We start from the raw sequence: 13,708 nt of genomic DNA, 5'->3' as shown, positions 1-13,708 counted from the left end.
CCCTTCTAACCCAATGCATTCTGTGATCTGCTCTGCAGATACCAACAGGGTGGGCCTATGAGATGGCTGAGGTACAAACGTGTCCTGGAATGGACAGAAATGAGGTAGGTGGGTAACAGAGGTCAGATAAATAAATGATGGAGAACACTTAGACCTGTTTGCTTAAGGAACATGGTTTAGCACCAGGCTTGGTTGGATTAGATAGTGGTTGGACTTGATGATCTTAAAGGTCTTTCCCAATCAAAATGATTATGTGATTCTCTGAGTCTGAGCAGAGTGCCTGTTTTTCTGCATGCCTACCTAAACAAGATGATGGCAGTCAGGAGCCATGGGGGATCATCTCACTACAAATTATCTCATGCTACCAGCACAATCTTTTCACTGTCCCAGCAACCTGGCCCCATCCCTGGCAGCATGATAATCCTCCTCTGACAGCATAATACTTGATGAAGGAAGAAAGAATGAAAGCCTCTTAGCCTGGAGAAAGCTCTGGGGAGACCTTCTTGCAGTCTTTCAACACTTAAAGGGGTCTTGCAAGAAGGTTGGAGGTGCTTCACCCCTGCCTTGTCCTTCCTAAGTTTCCAAGCCCAATTTTAGAGTTCTGAATCCTAGTCCAGCCACTGCCAACCCTGAAAACTGGACTGAGCCTACATTTTCAGCAGCCCCTAAGTACTGATCCATGAGAAGCTCAGGACTCAGCTCTTGACAGCACTGAAAATCACAGAAATGACAAACCAGGAGTGATGGTTTGAAACTAAAAGAGGGAAGATTTGGATTAAAAGTACAGAAGAAATGCTGAGACTGCTCCATGCTGCCCAGAGCAGCTGTGGATGGTCCATCACTGAATGAGTTCAAGCTCAGGTTGGTTGGTGCTCTCAGCAACCTCATCTAATTGAAGATGTCCCTGCTCACTGCAAGGGGTTTGGAACTAGCTGAGCTTTGTTGGTCCCTTCTAACCATTCTGTGGTTTGCTGCCCACATTCCACCTCATTAATGTCTATAAATATGTGCAGGGTGAGTGCCAAGAGGCTGGAACCAGGCTCTGCTGGGTGATGCCCAATGCCAGCACAAGGGGCAGTGGTGGAACTTGAGGCATAGAAGTTCCATGGAAACATGAGGAAACATTTTGTCACTGTGAGGGTGACAGAGCCCTGGAGCAGGCTGCCCAGGGGGGTTGTGGAATCTCCCTCTCTGGGGATATTCAAAACCTGCCTGGATGTGCTTCTCTGTGACCTGGCCTGGGTGATCCAGCAGGAGCAGGGAAGTGATTGTCCTCTTGCACCCAGCTCTGGGGAGGCCACACCTCGAGTACTGTGTTCAGTTTTGGGCACCTCCATACAAGAGAGATGTGGAGGTGCTGGAGCCAGGGCAGAGGAGGGCAAGGAAGCTGTGAAGGGCCTGGAGAATAAATCTGATGGAAGAATGACTGAAGGAGCTGGGGATGGTTAGTTTGAGGAAGAGGAGGCTGAGGAGAGACCTCACTGCTCTCTACAGCTCCCTGAAAGGAGGTTGTGGAAAGGTTGGTGCTGGTCTCTACTCACAGGTAATTAGTGATAGAACAAGAGGGAAGGGCCTCAAACTGCCACTGGGTAGGTTTAGACTGGACATTAGGAAGTATTTGTTCACAGCAAGTGGTCAGACATTGGCACAGGCTGCCCAGGGAGGTGGTGGAGTCACCAAGCCTGGAGGGGTTTAAAGGTCCTCTGGATGTGGTGCTTGGGGATATGGTTTGGCAGTGAACCTTGTAGAGTAGGGTTCTGGGTTGGACTTGGTGATCCTGAGGGTCTTTTCCAACCTGAATGTTTCTGTGATTCTGTGACCCTGCTCTGGCAGGGGGGTGGGACTGGATGATCTTTCAAGGTCCCTTCCAAGCCCTAACACTCTGTGATTCAGGAACATCTGGATGCTATTGCCTCTCTGGCAGAGCAGTGACAGAACAGCCCAGGAGACTACAGCAGTGTCCACACACTGGGACTCCTCCTAGGCTTTAGCTCTTTGAAATCATTCCTTTTGCTCCCCACACCAGCCAGCCATGCTCACCTGCTCCTCAGTGATCTGCATGTACAGAAGGATGTAATAAATCAGCTCTGGCAAGGCCTTCTTCACTGTGCTCTTGAATTTGGTGTTTTCCAACAAGGCATGGACAAACTCAAATATGCTGAACACCAAATTTTCAAACCCCAACACTTCACCTGAACAAAGAAATGGAAGAAAAAAAAAGGAAGGTGCCTGGTTATGCCAACACAAAGAGAAAGGCAGAAGTGAAAACAAATCCCATGACTGAACATGCTGACAGACAGAAAAGGTATAAATAGGTGTCCAAAATAACTCCAAACTGTTAGCTGGGCTGATGAGCTCATGGTTATTCTTACTTCTGTGCTAGCAGGAGCAGCAAGCAGCCCCAGGAAGATGTCTGACCTCATCTCTCTTCGCTCTGCACACCCCTCACTGAAACTGATTAAGCTCAACCTCAAAACCTCTTTGGTTTTCTTTTGTCCCATTCTTTTTACCTCAGCATTGTTGCAGAACTCACTGCCTGAGTCTTTGTAAGGAGTAAATTTTGTGGCTTCCCTGACCACAGCCACAACTTGGAAATGAGTGATGGACACTCTTCCAACACCAGAAATGGACCTCTCAGCTCTAACCTCCTGCAGGGTTTCAGTCACTGTGATGACAACAGCAATGCTCAGGTAATTCCATTCCTCCCCAGAGGGAAGTGCAGTTTAAGTTGTTCTTACCATCAGAGTCCACAGGGTCCTCCACCTCCTCTGTGTAATTTACCTCTGTTCTCACATAAGTGGATGGAGTTAAGAAAATAAAAGCATTTCTCTAAAGAGCTGCAGCTGGTTAGGAATGGATCTGTTCCTGTCTTACAATTCCTGCAGCTAGGAAAGCTTTTGTCTTAAAAACAAACCTTTGACTTCATGCACAGTCCTGTGTTTGACAGAAGACAAGCCCCAGGAGCTCCTGGCTTTCTGCACTGCCCAGCTTCAAAGACTACTTCCACAAACACCTTCCCTCCAGCACATCCTTTAGATCATTTGATTAACTTAAACCAAGTCCACCAAGGCCACCCAGAACTCCATTTATATTCCAACTCTGCAAGAACAGAACCACTCAGACTCACACTTTGCAGAGGGCACTGACCCGGTTCAGCATTTCACTGCTGCTGAAGGGTGAGAAGCCACCCCATGATCCCACCTCGTGGTGGCTTTGCTCCCTGCCAGGCCTCTCCATGAGCCTCCAACCCTGGAAAGTGGCAGAAAACTAACTTGGGGGTGGGTAAGAAGGAGGTTTCTTTGAGGATGGCAAATTGAAGGTCCAAAAAACACCACACACAGGGGAAGGAGGGACAAGGCTCTCCCCTTCTGCAAACACAAAGCTATTCTTGTCAGCTCAGCTGCCAGCAGGACTGCAGTGGGAGTCAGGAGAGGGAGGAAAACACCACCAAAAATTTAACAAACAGCTCCTGGTACTTTAACAGGGGTTTAAAAAAGCCCAAATGAAAACAGCTGCCCTTGAAAGCAGCCAGCCTCTACTTGCAGCAGCACTAAGGCCCCTTTCATGGTCTCCCTGCCCATTTTCACTCTCCAGGATCCTTTCACTCAACATGCAGCAGGATTCTCAAACACCAGACTATGCACAGGCAGCTGTGATGCAATGAGATCAAGATCTGTGACCTCCAGAACCACCCCTATGAAACTGCAGAGGAAGAGGTCAGGAAACCCCTATGCTATTGTCACAGCCAGTGCCCAGTTCTGGGGTTTAACCCAAAAAAAAGGCAGAAAAAGCTACAGGAGGCTCAACATTCTCCAACTGCTGTTGAAAAAAAAAAAAAAACAACTTTTGGATGAACAACACAGAAATGTTGGCTTGGCAGTTTGGAAGCACTGAGAAAACCACCAGCAGAGCAGAACAGCTCCAACTGATGGTGCAGTAATGACCACTGTGAAGTCCAAAAGGCAAATCAACTTCAAGTGTAAGCAGCCATTGGTGCTGCTGCAGCACAGGGAGGTTTTGCATTGGGATTGAACATCTCTTCAAAAAGCCAATTTTGGCTGGGAAGCATCAGAGGCAATGCAGAGATCAGCTCAGTTCCATACCCTGTGCCACACACGCACTCACAGCACACACCAAGGACACATTGCAGCTACAAGCAACTTCATGGAACCTACTGAAGCAACAGAGATATCCAGGCCATCTACAGCACAGGTGTTTCTCAGGGCAGACTGCTCCATGTGCCTTGGTCAGCAGCCCTTGCAGGCCCTCACTGTGCCTGAGGCAGCTCTGCTCTAGCTGAAGCTGTTACAAAGGATATAAGGCAGCGCTCTCGGTCAGGGTGTTCCAGACGATGGGCAAGATCTGCTGCATGGAGGAAACCATGTGCTTGGGGTAGTTCTTCACAAGTGCTGTCACAGCCTGCAAGAGAAAGAGACCAAAAACAGGTGGGGAAAAGCATCCCCACACCCAGCTCATGGGCTGCTCTTTCATTAACAACTGAGATAATGCAGAGTCTCCTCCTGCCCAGGCAGTCCCCTCCCCTGCACTGTCACAAACAGAGCCCTCTTCAGAGGGACTCTTCTGCAGGGAAGTCAAGGGACAAGGCAAGATTCAAGGATACCAGGTTGGAAGATGTACAGCTCTGGGGATGAAGGCAAGGTGAAGGTTTGGTGGGAAGGTGCAGGCTGCAGTCAGAAGTGGATGGATGCAGTCAGCACCTACTGCCCCAGCCCCACAGCCTGAGTCACTGTACAGACACCAAGATCACCACTGGGGAGCAACACCACAGCCCCTGAACTCCTTCCAGCTACTCTACAAGCAAATACCTGACCATATCACCACTAATTGATCAGCACCTCCTTAAGGTCACTGCATTAAAGCCTTTTCTTGCTTCACTTCCTACTTGTGTCTTTAGACAGAGCAGGAATGCCCCAATTTGAGGATAAAAACTTACAACAGAGGCTAGGCAGCTGCAGGAGCAGCTAAAGCTGAACATTCAGTAGCAGTGCAGCAGGAGCAGCTCAGAAACGTGGGAGGTCTGCCCCCAAGCCATGGCTGCCACCTTGTCTTCCATTCAAGAGTGAGGAGGATATGGTTAATTATTTTATTTAACTAACTTTTTATTCCAACAGCAGGAAAAACAGAACCTTAGCTCCTGTGTCTCACCCAACGTGTTGGAAGCCCAGGGTGGAAGTGAGGCAGCAGGGCAGCAAGGCTGTGAGATACTGCAGCTGTGCTTAACTGCTGCTGCGGATGCAATCACTGCACACCAGACAGATCCATGGAGCTGTTTTGGTTGGCAAAGCCCTCTGAGATCATCCAGTCCAACCAGCAACCCAACACCACCATGGCCCCAAGTGCCATGGCCACACCTTGCTTGGACACCTCCAGCCATGGGGACTCCACCACCTCCCTGGGCAGCCTCTTCCAATCCCTGAACACTCCTCCAGCAAACAAATTTTAACTCCTCTCCAACCTAACCCTCCCCTGGCACAATTTCAGGCCAGTTCCTCTCCTTCTATCACCTGAGACTGGGGAAAAGAAACCAACCCCCACCTGGCTCCAACCTCCTCTCAGGGAGCTGTAGAGAGCCATGAGGTCTCCTCTCAGCCTCCTCTTCTCAACACCCCCAGCTCCCTCAGCTGCTCCTCCCCAACTCTGTTCTCCAGACCTTTCCCCAGCTTTGTTGCCCTTCTCTGGACCTGCTCCAGCTCCTCAATGTCCTTCTTGGAGTGAGAGGTCCAAAACTGATCCCAGGATTTGAGGTGCAGCCTCAGCAGTGCCCAGTCCAGGGGTACCATCCCTGCCCTGCTCCTGCTGCCTACACCATTGCTGCTCCAGGCCAGGCTGCTGGTGCCCTTCTTGGCCACCTGGGCACACTGCTGACTCATCTTCAGCCAGCTGCTGACCAGCACAAACACATCACATTCGTATTCCCTTGCTATGAAATTTGCCTTCACTCTCCTACCTGTCATGTTTAATGGCTGTTTCTCTCACACCAATCACCAGTGGGCATTCAGCAACACAGGGGCTGGGACTCAAGAGCCCTTTAGGTGCAGCTCATTCCCTCAGACACCAGTTCAATCCAGGACACTAGCAAACACCAGAGCAGCAAATGCCACCACTGCTGCTGCCTTCTAGTTCTCACCATTGAAAATACTTTTGTTGTGGCCAAGCTTCTATCTGCTCCCAGGGTTAAAGGCACAGACTCCTCCTGATCACTGCTTCCAAACTCCTAAGTGCCCTGGGCAAGACTGGGGCCAAATTACCACCCAGAGCTTTGCCATGATGTGATCCAACCTGCTTCCTCTGCTAGCCAGAGCTGTCCCACCAGGTCAGGCAGCTATGAGCACTCCAGCACTGCTCCTATGAGCTTCCAACCCCCTCCTGCAGTGCTCTGCTATGAACAGCAAGGACTGCCCCTAACTTCCACTGAGAACTCCATCAGCCCTGCAGTACAAAACTCTCAGGAGACAGGGAAGGAAAAAAAAAATCATCTTCCTGTCATCTGCTGCACAGCACTTCATTAAGGGGAAAAAGCTTGGGTTGAGTTTGCAGCTGGTTGCAAACGTACTATAAAAAGAGGCTGAATTCCCTTCTCTGGTGCATCAGCACTTCAGGGGGTTCCTGTAATGAGCTCATCTGTAGAGCTGCCTTAACTAATCCCTCAAGGTCTCTTACTTCTGCATTACAATGGCTATAAAATCCACTTTTCTGGAAGGGAAGGTAATTCATGGCTCTTTCACCTCAATTTCTTCTCCCTTAAGAAAATTGGGGTCATCAGCTCAGAAGCCCAAAGTGACAAAAGCCTGAATTGCCCTGAGTCAACAGCCAGGATGCTCAGCTCTTCACAGAAGCCTCCCACAAACCTTGTCAGCAGCACATCTCCTGCATGCACTGCTTAAATCCATCCTGCTTGCCTCCTGCCATCAATGGCACCCAACACACAACTCTCTATTCAGGCCCAAATCCTCTCTTGACCTGCACCCACCTAGCAGTGGCCAAGGAACATAGCAGCAAGGAACAGAGCAGGAACATGATGACATCTCCTCAAACACTTTCCCAGTCTGTCCCATCTCTCAAGAGACTACTGCTGTGTCCCAGCACAGACACAAACAGCTCCAGTTCCTGTAGGCACTGTTGGGTAAGGAACAAAAAAGGCTGCAGAGTGAAGGAATGTAACAAGAGAACTGGCTGTGGTTCTTCCCCCAACCAACAAGCGACAGGACAAAAGGCAATGGCCTCAAGTTGCCCCAAGGGAGGTTTAGGGTGGACATGAGGAACAATTTCTACCCCAAAAGGGTTGTTGAGCCTTGGCCCAGGCTGCTCAGGGCAGTGGTGGAGCCTCCATCCCTGGAGGAGTTTCAAAGCTGTGGAGATGTGGTGCTGAGGGCCATGGTTTGGTGGTGACCTGGCAGTGCTGAGGTAAGGCTTGGACTCCATGGTCTAAAAGGTCTTTTAAAACTGAAATGATTCTGCAATGGTTAGAGTGAAACTACCCTTTACAAACTGCTTTCTGTGGAGGCTGGAAGCTACTTCTGCTGGAGCTGGATGTTTAATCTGGACTCAAAGGTTCAGCCACTCTTGAGCTGCAGCCTGTTCAAACCAGGATTTCCCCCTGCAGAGCAGCCCAGAGCTCCCTCTTCTTCATGTCATAGTTCCAAGCTTACTGTCCCAGGAGTCCCAGTGCATGGAAAGGAAAGAAAGCCACAAGAGATACTCTCCCAGCCTGCCAGCATCCCCTCAAACTCCCTCTGGTGCAGCACAGCAGGGACAAGCTCCTGCTGTCCCCAGGGCATGACAGACCCTGCAGCCCCTGCCTGAGAAGGGCCAGGCTGCCACAACCAGGGTACCACTGCCCTCAACAGGACTAAGAACAAGCTCCATGAGACAGGACTTAGCAGCTCCTCTCGGTGTGATGCAGCAAGATGCTCCCAGCAAGAGTTTTCCTGGTTGCAGTGCAATGCTGGTCCTTACAAAGCACCTTTGCTGCTTGCCTTCAGCAACTCTTCCTTACAGTTTTCCTCAGGGAATGTGGCTGAAGGGGCCTGAGCCACGCCTCTGCAGCAGCCTGAGCACTACTCACCCCAGCACACAGGCAGCCCATGCAAGGTCTGGATTTGATTCTGCAGCTTAGCTTTTTGAGCTCCTCTTTCTCCCTCAGTGCTGCACAGCCACTGCAGGGATCTCTCACCCACACTGGCACTCCTGGCCCCACACACTGAGCTACATCCACACACACCTCTGCAATCCCATCCTCTTCTGTCAGGAAGCCAGGGCAATACAAATTCTCCCCATTTCTCTTTGGCAGAGATAATTTAGCCTTAAAGAGAGATGGAAAGCTCTAGGAAAGCATCTGCACGGAGTAAGCTTTTAGAACTTCATTGCAGCAGAATTCTGCAGCATCTGCAGCACAGCCATTTAACTACCGAGCATGGTGTCCAAGCAAGATGTGTCCAGGACCCCTCAGATCAGTGAGTGACAAGGACAAGATTGCCCTGTGGATAGATCCCTGTGGATCATTTAATGGACAGCTTCCGATGGATCTCATCACTGCTATCTTCAGGAGAGGCAGAACAATGTTTTTTTCAATGTTGTGTGGTGCTGGGAGCCAAAAAATGTAGTTGGGCAGCTATACAATTCTTCACATCAATGAACACAAAACTGAGGAACACAAAGACAGAACTTGTTCATGCCCTGCTGAGACCACATCTGGAATACTGGGTTCAGTTCTGAGTCCCCTGGTTCAAGAAGGACCTCAGGGAACTGCTTCACAGAGTCCAGCACAGAGCCACAAAACTGCTGCAGGCAGAGGAAGATGTTCAGAGAAGGGCCACCAGGATGAGCAGAGGGCTGGAGCTGCTCTGCTATGAGGAGACTGAGAGAGTTGGGGTTGTGCAGTCTGGAGAAAAGAAGGCTCCCATAAGACTTTATTGTGGCCTTCCAGTGTCTGAAGGGGGCTCCAAGAAAGCTGGGGAGGGACTTTTTAGGGTGTTAGGTAGTGACAGGCCTAAGGGGGATGGATCCAAACTAGAGGAAGGGATATTTAGGTTAGACATTAGGAAGAAATTCTTCCCCACGAGGTTCCACAGGGAGGTGGTGGAAACATCATCCCTGGAAGTTCTTAAGGCCAGGCTGGATGTGGCTCTGAGCAACCTGATCTAGTGTGAGGTGTCCTTACCCATGGCAGAGGGGTTGGAACTGGATGAACCTTGAGGTCCCTTCCAGCCCTGACAATTCCATGATCTCTCTGTGAGCACAGGCTGAGGGAGCTGGGGCTTGGAGCAGAGCAGCCTGAGGGCTGCCCTCAGTGCTGGGGATAAAGATGTGCAGGGCTGGAGCCAGGCTCTGCTCAGGGATGGCCAAGGACAGCACAAGGGGCACTGGGGGCAAGCTGGAGCAGAGGAGGTGCCATGGGAACAGGAGGGAAAACTTTGTCCCTGTGAGGGCGAGCCTGGAGCAGGCTGCCCAGAGAGGTTGTGGAGTCTCCTGCTCTTTCCAACCCCACCTGGATGTGTTCTGTGTGCCCTGCCCTGGTGACCCTGCTCTGGCAGGGGGGTTGGACTGGATGATCTCCAGAGGTCCCTTTTAACCCCTAATATTCTGTGACTCTTCTCAACATGAGCAACAGCAGCAGAGGTGACCCAGACTCAGGCCTCTGTTCTCCAGCACACCTGACAGGGCACTGGTTCCCAGCTCTTTCTCTGGCCAGGCTGAAGAACCTTACCTTTAGTACTTCCATCTTGAAGCCACTGTCTGATGTGGGTCCATCAGGCATCTGCAGGGCCTGAACAAAGGCCTCTGTGAACTGCTGCACCACAGGGAAGATCAGGACTTTGGCTGCACCCTGGATGTAACCAACACAAGCACAGTGAGTATCCCAGGCAGACCCCCAGGCTGGACAAGCAAAAGACTTTCCTGCTGCAACACCAGAGAGGGACTGGTGATAACACTGCAAAGTCACAGCCTTGTTTCAGGCATCACTTTGGCTCCCCCCTCATGCTGGGAACTAAGCTCAGCTGAATGCCACCCTTCAAACCACACAGCAGGGACTGCTCCAGAACACACCTCCCCATCTACACTGATCACCTCAGGCTATAGAGATGCAGACAATCCAGTCTGGAGAGTCTCAGGAGTAGCACACATCCTCCTACAGAGGAGGATGACTTAGTTGAGATGAATCATGCCCTGCACCCAACCACCCAGACCCCCCGAGGCTGTAAAAGAACCTTGGGGTTCAGCAATCAGAGTGAGCCCTGCAGGTGGCATTTAGCTGCCTCCTGAGCCACCCTCCCCCAAACCAAACAAGCTCTTTGGGAGCTGAGTATCAACAGCTGGCCTGAAGATTCCCAGAATGATCCTTCCTAGGAAAATGCAGCATTTTTCCAGATGTCAAAGCAGTCCACAAGCAGCACTTGGCAGTGACACTGAACAAAAGCCATTTTGTTGAGAAGATTCCTCCTAACCCAGCTAAGGGCTGTGTGCTTAAATCAGCTCTCAAAGAGCACCTCAGCCATCTGCAGCAAGATTGACTCTTTTTCTTTTTATCTGAACTCAGATTTCAACAGAAAAAAGTTTTCTCTCCAAGGTAAAGGACCCTTTCAGCTCCCCTGCAGCACAAGACAGTGGGGAGCTACAGGTAACCTTGTACCTTGAAAGAGCTACCCAGCAGTGATCAGCCACTAGACTGAGAGTCATCCCTTTCCTATCCTCACCCCCCCCCCCAAAAAAAATCTAAAATAACAATTTTTTGACTGGGGAAGCCACTGCCAAAGGCCAGATGGCCAGATGGCCATCTGGCCTTTGACAGTGGCTTCCCCAGTCAAAAAATTGCAGATGTGCTCAGACCAGATTGCAGCTCTCAAATTTGGTTTGGTTTGGTTTCCATCACCCCTTTAGGAGCAAGAAGCTGCCATGTGCTAAAGCAGCTGCTGAACTTCCAGCAGCTTGCAGGCAAAGCCTCACCCAAGAGCCTATCCAGCCCAGACGGCCAAGGCCTGGCAGTTCACCAGGTGGAGACTGAAAGCTCTGAGGGGTTTCCAAACTAGAGGCTGTGACACCACCTCCTCCCCATGCTCTCAGCTGTTACAAGCACATCTCTTGACACATTAGCAAAGACAGGTGACAGAGCCAAGGCACGCATGCAAAGGAGGGAGTCAGCCACTTCACACCTCTTAAATGACAGCCTCCCTCCCCAGAATTACAGCATTCTCCAAGGTTTAATTTCCATAGTCCCAAGTGTTTGGAATCTGACTTCATTTGAGTGTCAAAGCCTGGTGTGCAGTAAGTTCAGCTCTTGCCTTTTCCAGCTCCTCCATGTTGCAGATCATGTGGGCACAGGTGGTGAAGATCTCCACTGCCCGCGACCTCGTGCGGATGCCATACACCTGGGGAGAAGGTTCCACAGGAGATCAGGGACACAGGACACCACTTCCTTTAAGGTGCTTTTAGTTGTAAGCAGTTCTGGCTTTAACTTGATTCCCTTATTCCATCATTGGCTGCAACATTTCTGTTGAAACATCAGCTGCCACCAGCTGTCACATCATTGAGACAATTCTTGAAGTGTAGCTCAGAGCAGAGTTCACCTTAACCATCAAACCCAGAGTTCCTCTGCTCCAAGAAACAATCTCAGAGTGACTTAGGGACTGACCTGCTGGGAAGCAGCTCCATGGGCAAGGACCTTGGAGTCCTGCTGGACAAGAAGTCATCCATGGGACAGCAATGTGCCCTTGTGGCCAAGGAGGCCAATGGTGTCCTGGAGTGCATTCAGAAGAATGTGGCCAGGAGGGCAAAGGAGGTTCTCCTCCCCCTCTATTCTGCCTGTGTACTCTACTCTGTGAGACCACATTTGCAGTATTGTGTCCAGTTCTGGGCTATCCAGGTCAAGAGGGACAGGGATGTACTGGAGAGAGTCCAGTGGAGCCTATGAGGGTGATGAAGGGCCTGGAACATTTGTGTGATGAGGAAAGGCTGAGGCCTGGGGCTGTTTAGTCTGCAGAAGGCTGAGAGGGGATCTTACTGATGTTTACATACACCTGAAGGGTGGGGGTCAAGAAGGGGCCAGGCTCTTTTCTGTGCTGTCCTGTGACAGGACAAGGGACACAAACTGGAACCCAGGAGGTTCCATCTGAACAGAAGGAGAAACTTCTTAGGTGTGAGGGTGCTGGAGCCTTGGAGCAGGCTGCCCAGGGAGGTTGTGGAGTCTCCTCTTCTGGAGACTCCCACATCTGGGTGTGTTCCTGTGTGACCTGCCCTGTGTGACCCTGCTTTGGCAGGGAGGTTGGACTGGATGATCTGCAGATGTCCCTTTCCAACCCCCACCACTCTCTGAAGATCCTACCTCTGCCATGGTGAAGATTTTGTACATCTCTGGCAGGATAACAGGAGCGACCAGGGGCATCTGCGTGTCTGTAACTTCCCGTGTGAACTCTAGAAATGGAGAAGGAAGAGAAGTTACTGCCACAGAACAGTGCTGGAGGCAACACCACAACAGAGTCTTTGGGCAGCACTAAGAACATTGCAAATGTGCTGATCTGTGCTGAGCTGGACCAGTGTCACCTGGCCCACCCACAAAAGCAAGCTGAAAAATACCCTGCTAAAAATAGTAAGAATCTGGAAACTGAGTGTTAAAGTTCCCTCTGAGCTATAACCTATAGCACAGAACCTTCTTCCTCAGCTTTCATGACATCTACTGAACATGCAATTGAACAGTGACCAACAAGCACCATGCCCAGAAGAGAAGCAGAAAATTCTGATGTCTTTACTTTGGAGTGAAAAGCAGCAGGATGCTGTGGCAAGGAACCTGCCCCCCTGAGCAGCTGCCTCAGCTTGGCTCAGACCTACCTGTGAGCACCCTCATGGCTCCATGCACTGCGTTCACATCTCCACTGACCAGCATCTCCATCAGGAGGTTGAAAAGCTCAGGCCAGGCTTCAGGCCAGTCCCAATGGGCTATGGCTGAAACGGCATAGGCCACGCTGGAGCGCACCTTGCTGATGGATTCTCTCAGCCCGTTGGGCAGCAGCTCCCTGATGGCAACTTTTGCCTGGAGAGAAAAAACAATGCAACAAAAAAAAATTATACATATAGCAGTATCCTGACTGGACACTGGGTTTACTGCCAGGACAGAAAAGCCCTGCATGCTGCACCACATCACTCCTGCTGGGACCCCTCCACACTCCTGCTGGGACCCCTCCACACTCCTGCAAGGACCCCTCCACACTCCTGCAAGGACCCCTCCAACCTCTCACTCCTCACACAGATCCCTGAGCCAGACACACAGCAAACAGCTCCCAGCTGCAATGAGGACAGGACGTAGATATCTACATGGAGGACATCCAGAGCCTGCCGAGATAAATCCCAGCTCCAGTGTCAGGGACCATGTTTGCTTACTTTGGAAGGCTTTAGTAAACAAGAACTAGTCACCCAGCCCTGAAGGGACAGGAACAAAACCCCAGGTCTTGTGGGGCATCATTCACAAGGTCTGTTTCCAGTAATTTTCTCTGGATGGGATGAATCATACCCTAGATGTGGAAGATGGCCCAGTCAACAGTCAGAGTGGTAGAGGGCTAGAATTTAACTGCTAAAGAGTCCCACTGAGCAGATTTTTCATGAAGCTCAGCAGACCTTTAAACTGAAAACTTTGTTATGGGAAAATAGCCTTTAGGTCTCAAGCTGAAAAACAGAGGATTTAGCAAGTCTCTGAAAA

At 50.6% G+C, this 13,708-nt stretch overlaps 1 protein-coding gene across 1 annotated transcript in view; it reads right to left on the bottom strand.

The window, feature by feature from the left end:
* IPO9 (importin 9) overlaps positions 1–13,043 on the bottom strand; it is a 34,842-nt gene extending 21,799 nt beyond the window's left edge. Inside the window, exons 1-7 of the mRNA XM_054395758.1 lie at positions 12,844–13,043; positions 12,341–12,429; positions 11,301–11,387; positions 9,728–9,847; positions 4,319–4,419; positions 2,739–2,797; positions 2,041–2,192 (exon numbers count right to left, since the gene is read on the bottom strand). Coding sequence (XP_054251733.1) covers positions 2,041–2,192; positions 2,739–2,797; positions 4,319–4,419; positions 9,728–9,847; positions 11,301–11,387; positions 12,341–12,429; positions 12,844–12,904 — 669 coding nt within the window. The 5' untranslated portion in view covers positions 12,905–13,043. The remainder of the gene's footprint in view (positions 1–2,040; positions 2,193–2,738; positions 2,798–4,318; positions 4,420–9,727; positions 9,848–11,300; positions 11,388–12,340; positions 12,430–12,843) is intronic.
* Between the last annotated feature and the right edge of the window lie 665 nt (positions 13,044–13,708).

This window comes from Indicator indicator, chromosome 35 (genome assembly GCF_027791375.1).
Source record: "Indicator indicator isolate 239-I01 chromosome 35, UM_Iind_1.1, whole genome shotgun sequence".
In the NCBI taxonomy this organism is placed as follows: Eukaryota; Metazoa; Chordata; class Aves; order Piciformes; family Indicatoridae; genus Indicator; species Indicator indicator.
The sequence above is the reverse complement of the archived record's forward strand: the minus strand, read 5'-3'. Positions and strand labels throughout refer to the sequence as shown.